General features: G+C 33.5%; 2 protein-coding genes across 2 annotated transcripts; one reads left to right on the top strand and one right to left on the bottom strand.

Moving 5' to 3' along the window:
* The first annotated feature begins 799 nt into the window (after window positions 1–799).
* LOC105322424 (CCAAT/enhancer-binding protein zeta) lies at window positions 800–13,532 on the top strand. Its single transcript, XM_011421138.4, has 28 exons — window positions 800–910; window positions 1,360–1,458; window positions 2,548–2,618; window positions 2,716–2,965; window positions 3,218–3,317; window positions 3,533–3,721; window positions 4,063–4,127; window positions 4,385–4,510; window positions 4,678–4,723; window positions 4,862–4,905; window positions 5,053–5,137; window positions 5,401–5,485; window positions 5,678–5,774; window positions 5,868–5,952; window positions 6,263–6,377; window positions 6,571–6,712; window positions 7,159–7,290; window positions 7,442–7,601; window positions 8,071–8,213; window positions 8,457–8,556; window positions 8,974–9,121; window positions 9,212–9,309; window positions 9,501–9,573; window positions 9,761–9,981; window positions 10,324–10,411; window positions 10,623–10,665; window positions 12,249–12,330; window positions 12,897–13,532. Exons 1-28 carry the CDS (start codon window positions 827–829, stop codon window positions 13,037–13,039), a joined length of 3,114 nt encoding a protein of 1,037 aa, XP_011419440.3. The 5' UTR covers window positions 800–826; the 3' UTR covers window positions 13,040–13,532.
* Window positions 13,533–13,571: 39 nt separating this feature from the next.
* LOC105322423 (dr1-associated corepressor) lies at window positions 13,572–18,099 on the bottom strand. Its single transcript, XM_011421137.4, has 7 exons — window positions 17,963–18,099; window positions 16,495–16,567; window positions 16,080–16,173; window positions 15,666–15,794; window positions 15,470–15,536; window positions 14,747–15,048; window positions 13,572–14,537 (listed from the first exon to the last, which is right to left on the bottom strand). Exons 1-7 carry the CDS (start codon window positions 18,002–18,004, stop codon window positions 14,204–14,206), a joined length of 1,041 nt encoding a protein of 346 aa, XP_011419439.1. The 5' UTR covers window positions 18,005–18,099; the 3' UTR covers window positions 13,572–14,203.
* Window positions 18,100–18,149: the final 50 nt, after the last annotated feature.

Below are 18,149 nucleotides of genomic sequence, written 5' to 3'. Positions count from 1 at the left end.
ATATGGGGTTTCTCGAAATTCTTGTCGGAAAAGTCTAAAAATTCGTATAATCAAAAAAAGCGTAATTTAAATACAGACTAGAAACTAATTGCCATGCAAGATAAGTTGATTTTAAAATAAATGATAATCGATAAAATCAACTCCCGTCAGTACTTCAGTCCATCCGGGTTGCGCGCTCTCTCTCTCTCTCTCTCTCTCTCTCTCTCTCTCTCTCTCTCTCTCTCTCTCTCTCTCTCTCTCTCTCTCTTAGAATTCATAGACAAGTTTTGCGGATAAATTAATAAGATTTATAATTTCACCATCACCTTCAACAAAATGACATACAATATGTCAATGAACACCACTGTATTTTAGGAGGCCGTATTATAATTGTCAAACCGGGGGTTCAAAGGGTTAGCAAAAGGGGAGGTTGTCATCTGAACCGAACATGTACGTTGAAGGTAGCCCCGTCCTTTACAAAGAAAAAGAAAAGATTCCCCCTGTATACCTGTTTAGTCTGTTTTGCCGATCGGAAAACGTCAAGTAACCAGAGGGTTTAAACCGGGTTTTCCAAAAGAGACAATTTTTATATAATGGTTTCGCGTTTATTCGCGAAAGTTTCGCGTTATATCGCGAAAACTACGCGTTTATTCGCGAAACTAACGGGTTTATTAGCGAAACTAACGCGTTATATCGCGAAAGTTTCGCGTTTATTTGCGAAAAAAATATTTTTTTTACCTACGAAAATGAGCTCAATGGGCTTTCGTATAAAGTCAGTCAAAATGCAAATTTTATATCCGGCTCGAGCAAGTCCAGCCGTTTTCGTTTTAAGCTTTATCTAACAAAGATGGCTTCCAAAAAGAAAACCAAAACACGTGTGAGAGATGTTGATCTCGATTTAAAGACCATCAGCGAGCTAGGTGGAGATAAAGTAAATATTTTCGTTAAAGTTTGCTTAATTGTGTCTTCTGTTTGCTTTTTATCACTATCCAAATTACAATAGAATGTTTGGATGTAATTTCCCCCTTGTTTTTCCATTTGGTGATTGCAAAGTACTGTGGCACTGTCTGTGTTTTGCTGTTTGTTAGCATAATAAGGGGGTTCTGACACACAATTTCAATGACATATTGTCAAGTATAAGGATCAATCAAATAGTTTGTAGGACTTCTTTATATGAATATACACAACCACTATTTACATTAAAATTAGAATAGTTTTATTTCTTAAAAAAAATTAGTTTTTAATCTATACACAGTAGATCACTGATAACAAAAATAAAGATTGTCACATATATGAACAAGGGAATTGTCACTATGACTTATGTAATAAAGGAAATTTTGTTGCATATGATCTTTATGCTTCGAATATATTTCTATGCAGAGTGATGTCCAGCTGTTGGAAGGAATAGATGAAAATGATGAGGAAGCCATTGATGACTTTGATGATGGAAGCCATGAAGATGGAATAAAAAAAGAAGAGGTAAAAAGTTAAAGGGGAAGGAAACTAAAAATATGTTGTACAATAAATCAATTAATTATCATCTACTATAATTGTAAATTGTATCTATTTTCATAACCCCGAAACAATGAATAAATCAAGAAAATCGATTGCTTAATTTAAATTTCCCGTCGCCATGGGGGCTGCCATTGAACTTTAATCTATGACATTACACCATCTATTCCGGTTTGTCTTATCAACAAAAAATCATGATATTCGCTCTAAATGGCAAGTTCTGGAAAATTTGAAACAATATTGATTTGAGACCGTTCTTTTACCTTTGCAAACTACAAACTAACGTCAAATGGAGCATGTTCGTTGAAATCTAAAAGCGGAGGTTAGTGTCGGAGAAATCTCCGCGTAAATGTGGAAATTGTCAACAGATGCCAAGTATCATAGAAAATGTCTGCGGTTGTTATTTCGACATGGTAATTCCGACTTTAAAGAATGAATTTTAAACATCCCGATTACAATTGTAACATTTATTCAGTTAGCGAAGAACTTGACTTGGAATAAAAAATTTAATCAAGGTCGTTTTCAACTTTGAATGATAGCAGATTAACAACTGTCATTTACTTAAAAAAATGCATATATTTATGCATATAATGATACATGTATTTATTCTTTAGATTGACGTGTGAACTCAAACATTATCAATTTTGTTTAGTTGATTATTTGAGAAACAGAAAGGTATAAACCAGCGTTAATTATATTCAGAGCACTGTGTACATTCATTTGTATATGTAGACCAAACCGGAATAGATGGTGTGACGTCAAAATAATTAATTTTTTTGGTTTTTAATACAAAAGAGTTCTACATCATGTCAGCCTCCAGTAAATACGATTTCTCCAACTTCAAACGTTCATTAATTAAAGCTTAATTACGTATTTTATTTTCAAAACAGCATGACCACATGTGATAATTTACACCACTTTATTAAAATAAATAAATTATGTTTTTGACTTTCCTTCCCCTTTAAAGATTGGTATAACAATATTTTTTGCAGCAGTCATTTTTTTCTTTGCTTATGAATGAAGTTTGATGAAAATTATTGATGACATTTTTGGCAGATCCTAGATTTTATTAAAAAACTTGGTATCCGAGAACAGTTCGTTGAAGATGAACCAGAAGAGAAAAAGGGGTAAGTTTAGGAACAGTAGAAAAACTGACTGAGATTTTATCATGTTCATTGTCCATCGACTATCACCATGTTCAAATACTTTCCCTATGTGTAACAGAAAAGAGAAGAAAAAGACGAAACTTGCAGTCATGCCTTCTATGGAAGAAAATGAAACAGAGGATGAATCAGAAGGGTCAAAGAAGAAAAAGAAGCAGAAAAACAAATACAAAATTCAGCATGAAGAAATTTCCAGTACAACACCTGACTCACAGTCTGGTAAAGGGTGGAGTCCGACTACCCATCAGTCATCCTATACACCAAGGACCTATCTGCTTATCAAACCAGGGCAGGAGGATCTAGAAGAAGAGGTAGAGTTTCTTGAAAATTCAAGCAAATTAATATTGTGTATTTTTTATCATGGAAAGTCATTCAGTGAAAAAATATCCTGGAAAGAAATAATATTTGAATAAACAAAGGGTTGTTGAACCTTAGATATTATTTTTATAAAGACAAGACCCTAAATTATGATTATTTTACAAAACTTTTTTCTTATGTTTGACTTATATTTTAATTTAAGCTGCAGTAATGTTATTCTGTTTTATTGCTTTGTATTATGACAGGAGAGTGAAGAAGTGACTTCATTGTCCTCAGATTTAGAAAAACAGCTGGAGTCTTTTGCATCAAAGCTCCTGGAGGATGAAGTGTCTGTGTACTTGAAGCGTAAGAATTCTATAAAAAATTTATGCATTACAAATTTTTTACAATATTTTTACAACAATAGCCAATAAATTTATGATAAATATGTAGTATACAGTATAAGGGATAAGTAAAATTTAGAATTTTTGTAAAAATGTTTCAAGGTTATAAAAAATGATTACATGTCCATGGCTAAAGATTAGGAAAAATGTAACACATATATATATTGACTTACATAGAACGAGAGAACTCCAAGAAATCTGAAACCAAATGGATTAAGACAGTCCTGACCACGGGCACACTGACAGACAAAGTGGCAGCACTGACTCTGCTGGTTCAGGAGTCCCCGATCCACAATCTTCAGAACCTGGAGAGCCTCCTTAACATGTGTCGGAAAAAGAGCAAGCGGGAAAGCATGATTGCAGCAGGCAAGTCTTACATGTGTATTTATATAGTGTAGAGAAAGGGCAAAAGTTACAGGTTGGAGAGAATTTATAAATACATGTAGTCATCTAATAAAGAGATGATTTTCTTTTCTCTCTCTCTCTCTGATGAATTCCTTTTGTTTCTGTATAAACACTGTGCATGTTGAAGGATGTGAACGTTTGCTCTGCAAGGTATGCTAAAGCTGTGAGCATTTTAATTACAATATACAGTAACATTCTTTACAATATATTTATTATAAATTGAAATTTTAATATGAGTGCGCAGATAGTTAGTGAACATAATTTCAAGATATGAAGTCAACAATAGATTTTATGTTTTTCAGACACATTAAAAGACTTGTTCATCACAAAATTGTTACCAGAGAGAAAATTAAGAGAATTTGATCAGGTATTAAAGCCATTATTATGTTTAAATGAAATTTAAATTCTTTATACAGTAACTCACGCTTATAACAAAGGGCCAGGGAAGGGCGATTATGCTTCGTTATAAGCTTAATTCGTTATATCTGTCAAGGTTACAACATGTAATTAAGTCAATTGGAATGAAAATCACTTTGCTGTAAGAAGCGTGTTCGCTTTATTAACTGTGTTTTATAGTACACAATTATTTTCATGCTCCATAAAACAAGCATATTGATTTCCTAGCATCCCTTGGGAGACCTTGGAGTAATATCTGGTGGGAATAAAGATACCATTGATAAAAAACTTCTCAAGTGGCTGTATGAACACAGACTGAAAGAAAAATATTCTTCATTTATCAAAGCTCTTGAGGTAAGAACACAAAAAATAATTTTACAATATGCATGTGTACAAACTAAGAATTTTACATGGAAATAATGCATATAGTAAAAGTAATATAAATAAATCTTTTCCCTTGCGTTATGTTGATTGTCATTATTTATGGTTGCTGATTTCAATTGCTACCTGGATATTTATAGGTGATGTCAAAAGACAATATTATGGCTACAAGACAAAAAGCAATGGGTAATATTTCAAGCAACTAGTACATGTATCATGGTTATAGGAAAAAGAACTAATTAGAAAAATAAAATCGAATCAAATTGATGTATAGTGAATCATATTGATAGACCAAGTGTCACTAATTTTTTTGTTAAATTTTAGGCATATTTTTTGAATTGCTTGCGGAGAAGCCAGAGGAAGAAAAGGTACTATTGTCTTAGCACTAGTACATAAGTACCAGAGAAGTGCCTTCATGATACTTCAAAATAATGTCTTTCTTAAATGTAAAGGTAAATACAGTACATTGTAGAAATGTAATCTTTTCTCAAACCAGATATTTCTTTCTTTGACAGGTACTGCTTGCTTTGTTGGTGAACAAAGTCGGAGACCCAGAATATAAAATAGCAGCCCAGGCATCACATCTCTTGACAAAACTAGGTAAGTACCCCCTTCTCATAGAGTGTTACTTTTGTAATACATTTCAATTAAAAATAAAGCAGATTTTTGATGAATTTTTTTAATGGAATTCTTAAACGGATTTTGATTAAAATTACATTTATTTTGAACTTTTGAAGATGTAAAAGTGACAATTTTCAAAATGCAGAAACAAAAAGTTTTTTTGTGTGTTCCAATAAACATTTGAGGTAGATGTACTGGTACATGTTTATCTGTAGTCATTGAATGAGATTTTTTGTTGACAGTGGATAAACATCCCAACATGAAGGCAGTGGTTGTGAAAGAGGTGGAGCAGCTGCTGTATCGCCCCAACATCCCAGTCAAGGCACAGTATGTAGTAACAATAGACAACAGAAATGACAAAAAATACCAAATCATCTCAAAATTTTTATCCATCCTTACTAACTTTGTATATATAGATCATTAAACCTGATGGGCACATGATACGTGTAAGTTTTGCTACAAGAATTTCACATTATATGAATTTTTTGACATTGCATTCATTGTTTTTGCTCTGTTCAGGTACTACTGCATCTGTTTTGTCAACCGCCTGTTGTTGAGTCATGAGGAGAGAGATCTAGCTGTTAAACTTATCAGACTGTACTTTTCTTTCTTTAAGGTAACAAGATATAAATTTATATATGATTTAATTACCGGTATGTAGATAAAACAATGTTGATCTCTACATAATAGTTGTTTATTTGATTTGCAGTCATTTGTGAACAGAGGTGAGATTGACAGCAGGATGATGAGTGCACTCCTGACAGGAGTCAACAGGGCATATCCTTATGCCAAGAGTGAGTTTCTATCCTTCTGTGCATAGAGTAACTAATCACTCTCTTTATGTGCATTGAGTAACTATCCTTATAAAAGTAATCATTGTTATGTGCTTAGAGCAAGTATCTTACTTTTAAATTGGCATGTAGAACTACTGATCTAACAATTCCTGCTTTTACATCAAAATTTTAACCATAAACTTTTATACAGAGTAAATTTTAAATTTAGTTTATCATTATCCTTATTCCAAGTATAAATTGCTTAATTTAAAAGAGAGTTCCAGCTGTTCTCGTTATCATTTTGACTGTTACATTTTGTATTTGTTCACAGTGGAAGCAGACTACATCAATGAGCAGATGAATACACTGTACAAGATCATCCACACCGTCAACTTCAACACCAGTATCCAGGCCCTGATGCTTATCTACCAAGTCATGGACGCTAGGTCAGAGACTGGTTTACATTTTGTACATATTACATGTTAATCATTATGTGATTTACTATTTTAGTAATGGTTCAAAGTAATATTTTAAAGGGTTTCATGCTATGTTTGTTCAGAAAGATTTAGAATTTTTATTGTTCTTTATTCTTTTTAATTTTACTCCGCATTTCAAATGTCTGAATTTGTACATTAACAGTGAGAACATCTCGGACCGGTACTATGTGGCCCTGTATAAGAAGATGCTGGAGCCTGACCTGAAGTACACGGCCAAACAGGCCATGTTCCTGAACCTGCTGTTCAAGAGTCTGAAGAAGGATGTGGTGGAGAGGAGGGTCAAGGTCAGTAAGACATAAGGAGGTCATTGGTGATATAAAAAACTATAGGGTCAAGGTCGACCAGGCAGATGGAGATCAATTGATACAGAAACTAGAGGAGGGTCAAGGTCAGTCAGGCATGAGGAGGTCAATGGTTTTGATATTGTCAAATCTAGGATTAACATGTCAATTAATCCCTTGACCATTGGGGTACCTGTGGCTTTGGAACATTTCTGTGTGAACTGTACTTGGAGTGGTGCAAAGGGAAGGTAAATACAGATATAAAAACTCAGAAGTTCCATGTGTCATTTTATTAAATGTAAAGGATATCGTAAAATTTGTACATGTACAGGGTCTTTGAACTCATCCCTGGACATTTTGACAGATTATGTCATATGAGTAGCATTCTTTGAAAAGAGAAAAAAATGTTTGAGATAGTTGTTGTGATAATTTTTGATTGGTTATTGTAGGCCTTTGTGAAGCGGTTGTTACAGATCTGTTCCTACCAACCTGTACAGTTTGTGTGTGGAGCATTAGTTCTGCTTGGGGAACTGACAAAGGAACAGAAAGGCATCTTGAGAATGGACCACACCAAAGAAGAGGTTTGTACATTCTGTTTGATGAGTCAAATACTTGTACATGTATTAACTGTAAACAGTAAAAACTTCAAGATAATCAGAATCTTACTTCTTTCAAGTCAGTGAATTTTAAAGTAGTGATTAAAAGATGTATGTCAAACGAATCTATGCGTAGGATTCGGATGATGAGGAGCACTATGAGGATTTACCTGCCCCTGATGATGGTGAAGCAGACGAGCAGAGCAGCTCAGAAAGCAGTGATTCAGAGGATGAGGGGAAAGGAGCCAACCCAAAGTCCAAGTCTTCCTGGGTTCATAAAAACCTTAAAAACTCAGGTACATGTAGAAAATTGTTAGACTTTTTCACAGTGTAAATATTTTATACTAACATATTGGTGAGTTACATGTATATGGGTTTAAGTTGTTTGCTATAGTGCTAAAAAAGTATCAAAATACTTTACCCCTTTGTGAGTACCATTGGAATGATTGGCTATTCAGTGTATATTATCTTTGAGTTGTTAACTTATTATTTTATTTATAGTGCAGGTATGATATCTGTAGCAATGCTTTAATAGCAGTTGGACTTGCATATTAAATGTACATGAACGTAAAAATTGGAATATTTTTGTTATTTCCAAAATTTTACCTGGATTTATCATTTGATTGGAAAGTTATATTTCAGATACATTTGTTATAATGAGTAAATTGTTTACAGATTTTTTGGTCAAAATATGGATGCAAATTAACATTTATACTTTGAAAGATAAAGAGAGTGCTGTCATGTGAGTTTGTTCTTGTTGTTCAGGCTTCACAAAAACATCAGATTATGACCCTCAACATCGGAACCCTCTGTACTGCCGAGCTGACGCAGAATGCATCTGGGAACTACAGAAACTCTCCCAACATTTCCACCCCACGGTGTCACTGTTTGCATCAAATCTTCTCAAGGTATGACTGCAAGAATGAGGATACCTTCAACAAATTTTATATTGGCAATGCAAGAAGAAAAATATCATTCAAACATTTGTAATCAAAGATGATTGCTGGTTTTTCATAAAATGTACTTTTAAGACCCTCTTAGATAAAAATTTTTCATGTATGAACCGATACATTGTACATGTAGTATATCTCATTTGAATGTAGGGAATTAATGTCTTTTTATTTATTCAGTTTTAAAATGTCTTATTTCAGGGTGAAGCAGTCAGATATAGTGGGGATCCTCTTCAAGATTTTACAATCATCAGATTCCTGGACAGATTTGTGTACAAGAATCCTAAAAAACCACAAACATGTATGTACATTAATTATTTATTACAACCCCACTCCTACAAAAAAAGATGGAAATTTGCAAAAATATACCAGTTGTCATTTAATTTAATGTATTAATTACGATAATTTTATGCACAAGAAAGCAGATAAAACCTGTATGAACAATCATTGTCTGAACTTAAGTCTTTAAGATACATGTTTTAGTATCTAACTTGCAAACAAAACAGTTTTCAATTTTGTGCAATTTCCTGTAAAATAGAAAATTAAAGAATCATATTTAGCTTATATTGGTCTTTGATGAAATCATATTTCCAAAAAAAAAGAAAAAAAGATCCATTTGTCAGATCAAAGTTTGGGTGTCATTCTTCAATAAATGGTGTTGTAATTTCTTCCCTCATCAATGATATCATTGATTAAATATAACTTTCAATATATCTAGTCACAGATATGCAGGGCACACTGTCCAGGTCCAAGTTCACCTCCAAGACCTCCAGACTGAAGGGGGTGAAGAAAGTTGCCGTCACCAGCGAGGATTACCTGGAGAGAGCAGAGACCAATCTGCCTGCTGATGAGTTGTTCTATCACAGGTAGGTCTTTAAACAACTGCATCTATTCTCTCTTAAGTAATTTTTGTAAGAAACAGATATTTTAAAATTTCTCTTACATATTTTGCAAAGGTATTTCACACAGAAAGCAGAGAAAAAAAAGAAGGTGGATGAGGAGGATGAGGAAAGCGATGAGAGTGTCAGTGACACGGAGTTTGATGATTTCCTGGGTTAGTATATGAACACATCAACAATCAGATGCTGTGTGCTGTTTGTTTTGATATACACTGTACTTTTCAATGGGCCATGTGTGTCATCTTCTTCAATGTTCACAAAAAACTCAACTTTTTATTGATTTATTTAAGTGACTCTTACATACATGTATTTTTTTGTACCAGTACATGTATTCTATGTTTTACAGACACTTATGAGAAACAGCTTGAGGGTGGTGATGTAGGCGAAGACTTCAGTGACACAGATATAGACTTTGCCAGGTAGGTCATGGTATTCATCTATTTAATTTTCATTATCCTTTGTCCCTTTGAACCTTATGCAGGTTTTTTTAAAGCAATTGGAAATAAAATTAAAGTAAATGACTTTGTTCTCAGTATGAAACTTTAGTCTTTCGAGTATAATCCTTGAATTACACATTCATACATGCCATGTCTTTAACAATGGTAGTGCTGTGGGAGTGAAAGCTACTAAGAAAGGCAAGCTTAAGTTTGAAGAATCAGATGAAGAAGACCTCAGTGAAGAGGAGGAAGAAGACATGGAAGAAGAGGAGATGGGCAACTTGTCTGATGAAGAGCTGGACTTTGAAGCAGATGAAGATTTTGCCAAGGAATTCCAGGAGTATGATGATGACATTCATGATGCTGAGGAGGAAGTCAGCAGTGGGGAAGGTTGGTACATTCTTGATGATGGTTAATCTTTGAATGAAATTGCATTAAAATATACTCAATACCGTACTAACTTTTGTTAGAATTTGTGCTTGTGCTTAAATGTTTAGTTTTATTCTTAGGGTTACTCAGTAAAGTCAAAATTTGATTTGATGTAATATTTGGGCCAATACCTCAAAAATACATGTAGTAGAATGATGTACCAATACATACATTTATTATCATGTTATAAATAGATCAACTTACTACTTAGCATTTCTGAATGCTTAACAATTTGCAAAATTCTTTTTATGGAACTTTGTGACGTGAACAATTTATACAGCTTGATTATTCTGCTTGTTTCAGATGAGTTTGAAGAATTAACCCAAAAGAAGAAAGGTTCTAAACAGAAAGCTAAATGTGCTGATGGTGCCATTGGAAAAAAGTCAAAGAAGTAAGAGCTAAATCAATGCTCATACATTAGAGAAATATTGTTTAAGTAATTTTACAAAGTTTTATAATGATCTGAACAATTTTTTCCCCACATACTATGAAAAGCCTGATAATTTACAGTTTTTGGTTCAAGAGATGTGTAGAAGATAATGTTTATAAGTATCAAATTTTAAATCAATTTCTCAATCTATAAACATTAATTTTTCTTGTAGATCAGAGAAATTAGACTCTAGCTTGTTTGCAGCAGCTGATGAGGTAAAACATATCATTTATTTCCTTACACATGTTTGATTGTTTATGTATACACATATAGGTAGGGATGGGACGATCCACCGATGCACCGGTGCATCACAGTATTTATTTTGACGATATTTGGATCGATACATTTACCATTAATACAACGATACCTAAGCAAACTTTTTTTTATTTTCCAAAAATATCCGAGCTTCATATATCAGCTATTTTTAGTCTGGGCCTTATATGAAAGTACAAAGATGGCGGAAAACCTCGTAAATGTGTCAAAACTGTTAGGAAGCTAAATGTGGAGTGTGGAAAACTTTCATATAACTCGTTTATGAAAAAGTAATGTATAAGAGACTAAAGTAATTTGTAAATTGTGCAACGCTCATTTTAAATATAATAAAATAACTTTGGACATGTGGTAATACATCGACAGATTGAATAAATTTCAAACCCTTATTCATGTATTCATTTAGTTGCAATGTATCGTGATATGTATCGTATCGTATAAGAGACTAAAGTAATTTGTAAATTGTGCAACGCTCATTTTAAATATAATAAAATAACTTTGGACATGTGGTAATACATCGACAGATTGAATAAATTTCAAACCCTTATTCATGTATTCATTTAGTTGCAATGTATCGCGATATGTATCCTATTGCATGTCATGTATCGTGATATCGTCCCAGCCCTACATATAGGGTATATACATGTAAATTTAAAAAACAAAAAGTCTAAAGAAAAAAACAGATGATTTTTGTTGTTCAAGTTGCAGAGTGTAACTTTGTCTAAGTTGCTTGTTGTTTAGGAAACTTGTTGGCCTGTTGTCTTAGTTGTTTGTTGTCATGTTGTCTAAGATGTTTTTGTCCATGTTTCTTGTTGTCTAAGTTGTTTGTTGTCACAATGTCAAATATGTCTGTTGTCAATGTTGTTTGTTATCATGTTGTCTAAGATGTTTGTTGTCTAAATTTTTCTTGTCATGTTGTCTAATTGCTTGCTGTCATTTTCTAGGTGACTTGTTGTTATGTTGTCTGAGTTGTTTGTTGATATGTTATACAAATTGCTTGTTGTCAGAGTTGCCTGTTGTCTAAGTTGCTTGTTGGAATGTTCTTCAAGTTGCTTAAGTAACTTGTTGTCATGTTTTCTAAGTTGCATGTTTTCTAAATTGTTTGTTTTCATGTAATCTAACTTGCTTGTTGTTAAATTTATATGTTGTCTAAGATGATAATTGTCTTAGTTGCATGCTGTTTAAGTTGCTTGTTCTCATGTAATGTTATTCAAATTGATTTTTGGCATGTTGTCAAAGTTGCTCATTTTCAAAGTTACATGTTGTCCGAGTTGCTTGTTTTCGTGTTGTCCGAGTTGCTTGTTGTCTAGGTTGATACTGTCAGAGTTGCTTGTTTTCTAAGTTGCATGTTGTCTAAATTGTTTTGATGTTGTTAAAGTTTCTTGTTGTCATGTTTTCTAAGGTTAATCTTTGACAAATCTGATTTTATATTTGTATTGCACGAGAGCTTTGTAGTAAAATTCTACATCTCTGTGTGTTGATGTACATAGCATACATTTGAATTACATATGCCTGATTCTGTTTGTAGTTTGCTGATGTGATTGAGGAGAGTGCCAGTTCAGGCTGGGACACACTGGGGTCCGGAGCATTGTCAAATCAGGACAAGTCTAGTAAGTGATCACCTGTGTAATGATGATCAGCAATTAATAAATATATACCAGTACATCTCATAAGGTAGAGTAGAAAATGCAAAATAAGAATGAGATTTTATGGACTTCTTACATACTGTAATTTCCTGATTAAACAAGAGGAATTAATATCCGCCTAAAATCATGAGTTCTAAAGCACATATCGCGGATTTTAAAATCTCGCTGTAAATTTTCGGAGAGATGTAAACTACAATGAAAATTTGGTGTTTGCAATTTTATATTATTGCGGTTTGTAAAATGATAGAATCACCAAATTATGTACTTGCTTAAAATAAGTAATCTACAGTAAATGCACTGTCTTTTCACTGTATTAGTTGAATTAAAGAGTGTGTTTGATAAATCTGAGATTATGCAAAAGGATGTGTTAAGTTTTGAACTTGATCTATCCTTTACAATACTGTATTCTGGTAAACAAGTACATGTAAAGACTTGATAATGGACATATAATTGAATGCTGTTTCGTGCAATTGTTTCTTCTTTCCTTTTAATATATCCTGAAAATTACAACATGTTCTATTTTTTTCAAGGTGCTAAACAGTTGAAATGGGAAATGGAACGAGATAGTTGGATCAAAGGAAAAAATAAAACATTTAAAAACAGAAAACAGGGAGCCAAAAGAAAACCAGCATTTAAAAGCGGACAAAAGAATATCAAAAAGAAGAAGAAGTGAATTATGTTCTGTCATCTGTCTGTTAAGGAATAAATATTTTATCATGCAAAGATTGTTTGAGGACTTCATTTGTTCCCATTGTCAAAGTCTGCTTCAATTTCCTACAAATCCCTGGTGAACAGGTGTATTTTCTTGGTAAAACACAAGGAAAGATAGGAGTTGAACTGGTTCGTTCATTTAATAATCATTCACAAATCTAGTAACATCAGCATTCACAAATCTAATAACATCAGAACACAGGCGCACACAAGTAACAAAGTCAATAAAGAAAGGGTTGTGTCAAATATGACAACTTGTATAACACATCAGAGCTGGACATTTACATGTGGCACAATTCTGTCAGATCCTTAATTCAGTACATCTTATTCCTATCTTTATGTATAATTCACAATTGCCATTGCATTTACAACTGCTCAGGATATAATATTTAAGGAATATACATGTATTTTCAAGCATGATGCATGTATTTGCAAAAAATAAAATAAAATAAAAATAAAGTAGTACATGTTCCTTAAACTGTTGAAGATATTTCCTTTTCAAGGTGGAGACATGCAATATAACATGTAAACGCATGTATTCAACTAAAAATTTCATTTCATTCTTGTTCCTTTATACATGTATTACATTAGGTACAGTATTATTTACGGTGAACTTGTAAACTGAATTTTATAAACTGCTACAGTGCATTAAAATTTTATATTCTTGCAAGGAAATATCACATTTTGCTTTATTATTAAAATTTTTTAATGAACTTGTACAACCATTGATGTCCATGAATAAAATGATGACTGAAACAATTACAATGGTTTCTTGGAAATGAAGGAATTTTGATGATATGAAAAATCAGCAACAATGAGTATAAAACTAAGCTTAATTCTTGTGTGAAAAAAATAAGTAGAATCCATATACAGTTTGTAAAAAAATCTATACGAGACAAAATATTTCTGTAACAAAAGAACGAAGTTTACATTTACACATATGAAACGGGCAATGAATGTTCTATATGTTTAGTAATTTTAATTACCTTCTATTTAAAATGAAATATAACAGAAAGTGAAAACATGATGAAAACTTTTCACAAATGACCCTGAGTTTCTCATTCTTTCCCCCCATTTAAGAATCAATTTGCATACAGTCTTAACCCTCTAAGTCAAAACAATTCATTTACGCATCGTAATCGTCATCCTCTGTTGAAGTGGGTTGGGCTTGTTTTGGGGGTGTCGCTGTATTTTGAGCTACAGGATTTACTCTAGACAATGACAAGTCCTGTCCTTGATCACTAGGGGGCGGGGCCTTTGAGAATGCTGGCAGGTGGGAAGGTCCAGGCATTGTGGCCAAGTGGTTCATTCCTTGATGAGAGTCGTGGGATGGAGCCCCAGGGTTCATATGAGGTGGGTAAGGATACCCTAATGATTGTGGGTAGGGATACCCAGGGGGCATGTACATAGATGGGTTGTATGAGGCATTACATAGATTTAAGGGTTGTGTCTGTTGTGGCCTGCAATAAAATCAACAAACATGTACACTGAGATAGGTTTACACATTGTACACTAATTCTATTAAAGAGATTACTATTTACGGGATAATTTGACACAGAATCAAAATACAGAGATTATTATTTACGGGATAATTTGACACAGAATCAAAATACAAGACAAATTCAATAAGCTTACATGTACATGTATCTGTATATAGTAAAATACTCACATGTGGTTATTCATTTGCATAGAATAGGGATTATGCATTCCTTGTGGGGGTAGCCCAGGGATCCCCTGGGGAGAGTAACAGCCCGGTGGGGGGTAGCCCGGATGGCTGGGCATGCTGCTTGTGGATGGATAAGACATCATGGCCTCCGGATTCTCCCCTGAGATGACGGGGTTAGGGTAGGAGGATGAGGGAATTCCCTGGTGTTGTTCATTGCTGGCTGCAGCTGACATGGCCGACAGCTGCTCATGTTGAGCAACTTCTTCATCTGTCTCTGTACTGGAACCATTATCATTGGCCTCCTCCTGAAATGGAAATACTTGATCATAGGTAGGTGTACATGTATGAAAACTTGAAAACAGAAAAATATCTTGCAAACTAGTAAAATATAAGCATTTCTATGGACTTCACATATCCAGAAATCTATTTAGCATTGAGAAAGAATTAAAAAAATTAAATAATTCCTATCAACTCAAAGTTTGTCTTGGACAAGACATATAACTACTGTAAATTTCTTTTTTTTATGCGAGTACTTAATTCCACGATCCTGCTGTTTTGTATCAAATCGTGAGAATATAAAATTGCAAGCACTAATTTTTTGTTATATATAATTTCCTTTAATTCAAAAATGTGTAAAAAATAAAAAGGAGACTCTAAATTTCGCAAGGATTGCTCCTCTCTATCAGTATATTTTAATTTGGTGAAAAAACCGTTCTATCCATTTACCTCAGAGTTGCTATCAGAAGAATTCTTTTTTCTTTTCTTTCTACCTTCTGTTCTTTGTTTCCTAGGTCTGCCAAAAAATAAAGAATAGTAAATGTACTGGTACATTTAATTAGTATTAAGGTTCCTCTATACTCTATAACTAACATGTATATATGTGTGTGTGTGAGAGAGAGAGAGAGAGAAAGAGAGATCTTACCTGGGGGTTTTCTGTCGTTTAGTGTCGCTTATATTTGGGTCTGACTCATCCTCTGCTTGATGGTCTGGAACATTTGCAACAAGATCCTTCAAAAAATCAAACTTTTTCTCTTGGTGTATGGTCTGTTTTCTGTAAGCATAACAAAAGAAATAGAAGCATGTAATGGCTGCCAATTTTGTATTACAAGTATGATATATCATGTAGGCCATTTCTTAAAAATTTCTTAAAAAATAAAAAATCCAGTAGCATAGAATTATTATTGTATATTACACAAAAGTAAAACAAACCTTTTTTAAAAAGTCATTATTATAAGACATCCTAATTTTACAACATCACATTGTTATTTTTTTTTTTTAAGATGGGAAACAGAATGTTGTTTGTTCAACTTTTATAATGGATGTTTTCTAGACTTACATATGAGATGTTGTCAGCGTTTTTGCATTCCTGATTTTTGTTGTTTCACTGGTTTTTAAAATGAGAGTCTCTATAAACTTTTCCAATGCTCTAGCTTTTCAAAACTCAAGGAATATACATGCAAATCTACAGAAGATAGAACTTTTATATTAACTGTAAGTGTACCAGTAGATGCTTCGGAATTAAAATGTCTATCACTGGGTATAAACAGTTATCTGCATGTATTCAGAAATGGATGAACAAGTTAAATTGGAACATATATGTACGAAAATCAGCCTATCAAATTGATTTGTGTGTATTAATAATAATTCAATGATCATAAAACACAGAAGTTACAACAATAAAAAAATCCCAGTTTTACATATTGAATGAGGTTTACGGTCTATTATCAGATTTCTATAAACATAAAGGATACAGATAAGCACAGGCACTGCTGCTGCCACCTTTCCTACATCTTCATCAGTCTGCATGATTTTCTTTATACGCGCCTGTTGGAGAAATAGAATTTTATGCTGATTCAAAATTCTCATTCATTTTTTCTTCATCAATATACAAAGAAATCACATTTGTGTGTAATGTATCAAACTGAAATATGAAATATAATTACATATTATTTAAACAGTCTTCAATTACCCAAACCCTACTGCAACATGACTTGCCTTCTTCATTCAAATATAACTAAAAGTTACTTAAGTGATTCTAAATTAAGCTAAACAACATCAACAAAATTATATTCTCCACTCCTTAAGGTGAACAACAATTGTTCCTTCTGGATAGTTTGATTACTGCCTTATGTTGAGAAAGAAAGGCACTATGTAGTTGAGTCAAACAACAGCCGTTTGTTTTTGACAGTTTTAAAAGTCTGAGACCTGCTAAGCAAGGATATTTATTGCAAGTATCAAGGTTCATAACCTATTGGCTTTTGCAACTGAAATGGGATGGGAAAAATAATGACGGACCAGACCAGAATTCGAACCAGGGCCCCCTGAATCTCTAGTCAGGTGCTCTACCGCTTGAGCTATCTGGCACCATTATTTGAACCAGTCTGAATGTCACATTTTTACCCCTTAGATGATCTTTGCTCTCAAAGATCACCCCAGGCTCTTCCACTGGCAGGAGTTAACCTTTCAGTCCCAGGGGGTGGTCACGGCACCAAATGTAATGGGATGGGAGGAATGTGATGGTCAGACCAGTTTGAATACCGGCACCAGCTAGATCAGTTGGTAGAGCACCTGACTAGAGCAATTCTGGGGGCCTGGATTGAATCCCCGTCTAGTCTGTCATTATTTCTCCCATCCCATTTACTCTGCTTTAAAAATCTTCGTAAGGTATTTGTTTTCATTCATGTTAATTTACTGTGCATAAAGAGTATTAGATGAAAAGTCAGTGAAATGCTTTCAAATGTATTTCTTTGACAGTTATGTATATTTTGTTTAAAATAAAATTCATCAAAATGTGACAGAAACAATAACCTGGGACAGAACATAGCTATAGCACAAAATTAAAAAATAAATTGCCAGAATTACAAAATTCTATTTTATAGATTTGTGGTCTATATCTTTGAGCTTGGGTAATATGGGTAATATGAGGTCGATACCGGTGTGTGCATTTTGCTTTAGACCCACTGTGTATTTAAAATCACAATCATTCGTGATCTAAAGTCCACTGAAGTCTGTTATAAAAAAGTATTGAAGGTATTTCATTTGCAAGAATTTGGCGTATGTTGGCTTCAGTCTTTCATATCATATAGGGATAGCGGGATGGGTAAGCTGCTCTAAATGTCTAATATACGCGTATACGGCGATTCTACAGTTACGAAATTGTTAGTAACAATAAACATCTCTGAATATTTGTTCTTATAAATTCATATAAAATTTTCATACTGGTGGGAATCGAGCGCTGAATTTCTTCTTTTTGCTAGGCATATCTTCCTTGATCAGTAACCTTTACTCTAGCTTTTCCTTTCTGTACAACACCAAAAAATCCTGAACCGGAAGTATAAGTAATATGTAGGTGGCGTTTATGGAAACCCATTAATGCTACAATTTCTAATCTGTTGTGAAATATACA

This window comes from Magallana gigas, chromosome 6 (assembly GCF_963853765.1).
Source record: "Magallana gigas chromosome 6, xbMagGiga1.1, whole genome shotgun sequence".
Taxonomy (NCBI): Eukaryota; Metazoa; Mollusca; class Bivalvia; order Ostreida; family Ostreidae; genus Magallana; species Magallana gigas.
Note: the sequence above shows the minus strand (reverse complement) of the source record. Positions and strands in the feature narration are given on the sequence as shown.

Coding starts and splice junctions, on each gene's coding strand:
- LOC105322424 (XM_011421138.4), top strand. CDS start 827: ATGGCTTCCAAAAAGAAAACCAAAACACGTGTGAGAGATGTTGATCTC. Junction 4,906..5,052: donor AGAAGCCAGAGGAAGAAAAG/GTACTATTGTCT, acceptor TTTCTTTGACAG/GTACTGCTTGCTTTGTTGGT. Junction 12,331..12,896: donor GTCAAATCAGGACAAGTCTA/GTAAGTGATCAC, acceptor ATTTTTTTCAAG/GTGCTAAACAGTTGAAATGG.
- LOC105322423 (XM_011421137.4), bottom strand. CDS start 18,004: ATGCCTAGCAAAAAGAAGAAATTCAGCGCTCGATTCCCACCA. Junction 15,049..15,469: donor CTTCTGATAGCAACTCTGAG/GTAAATGGATAG, acceptor TTTCCATTTCAG/GAGGAGGCCAATGATAATGG. Junction 14,538..14,746: donor ATGCAAATGAATAACCACAT/GTGAGTATTTTA, acceptor ATTTTATTGCAG/GCCACAACAGACACAACCCT.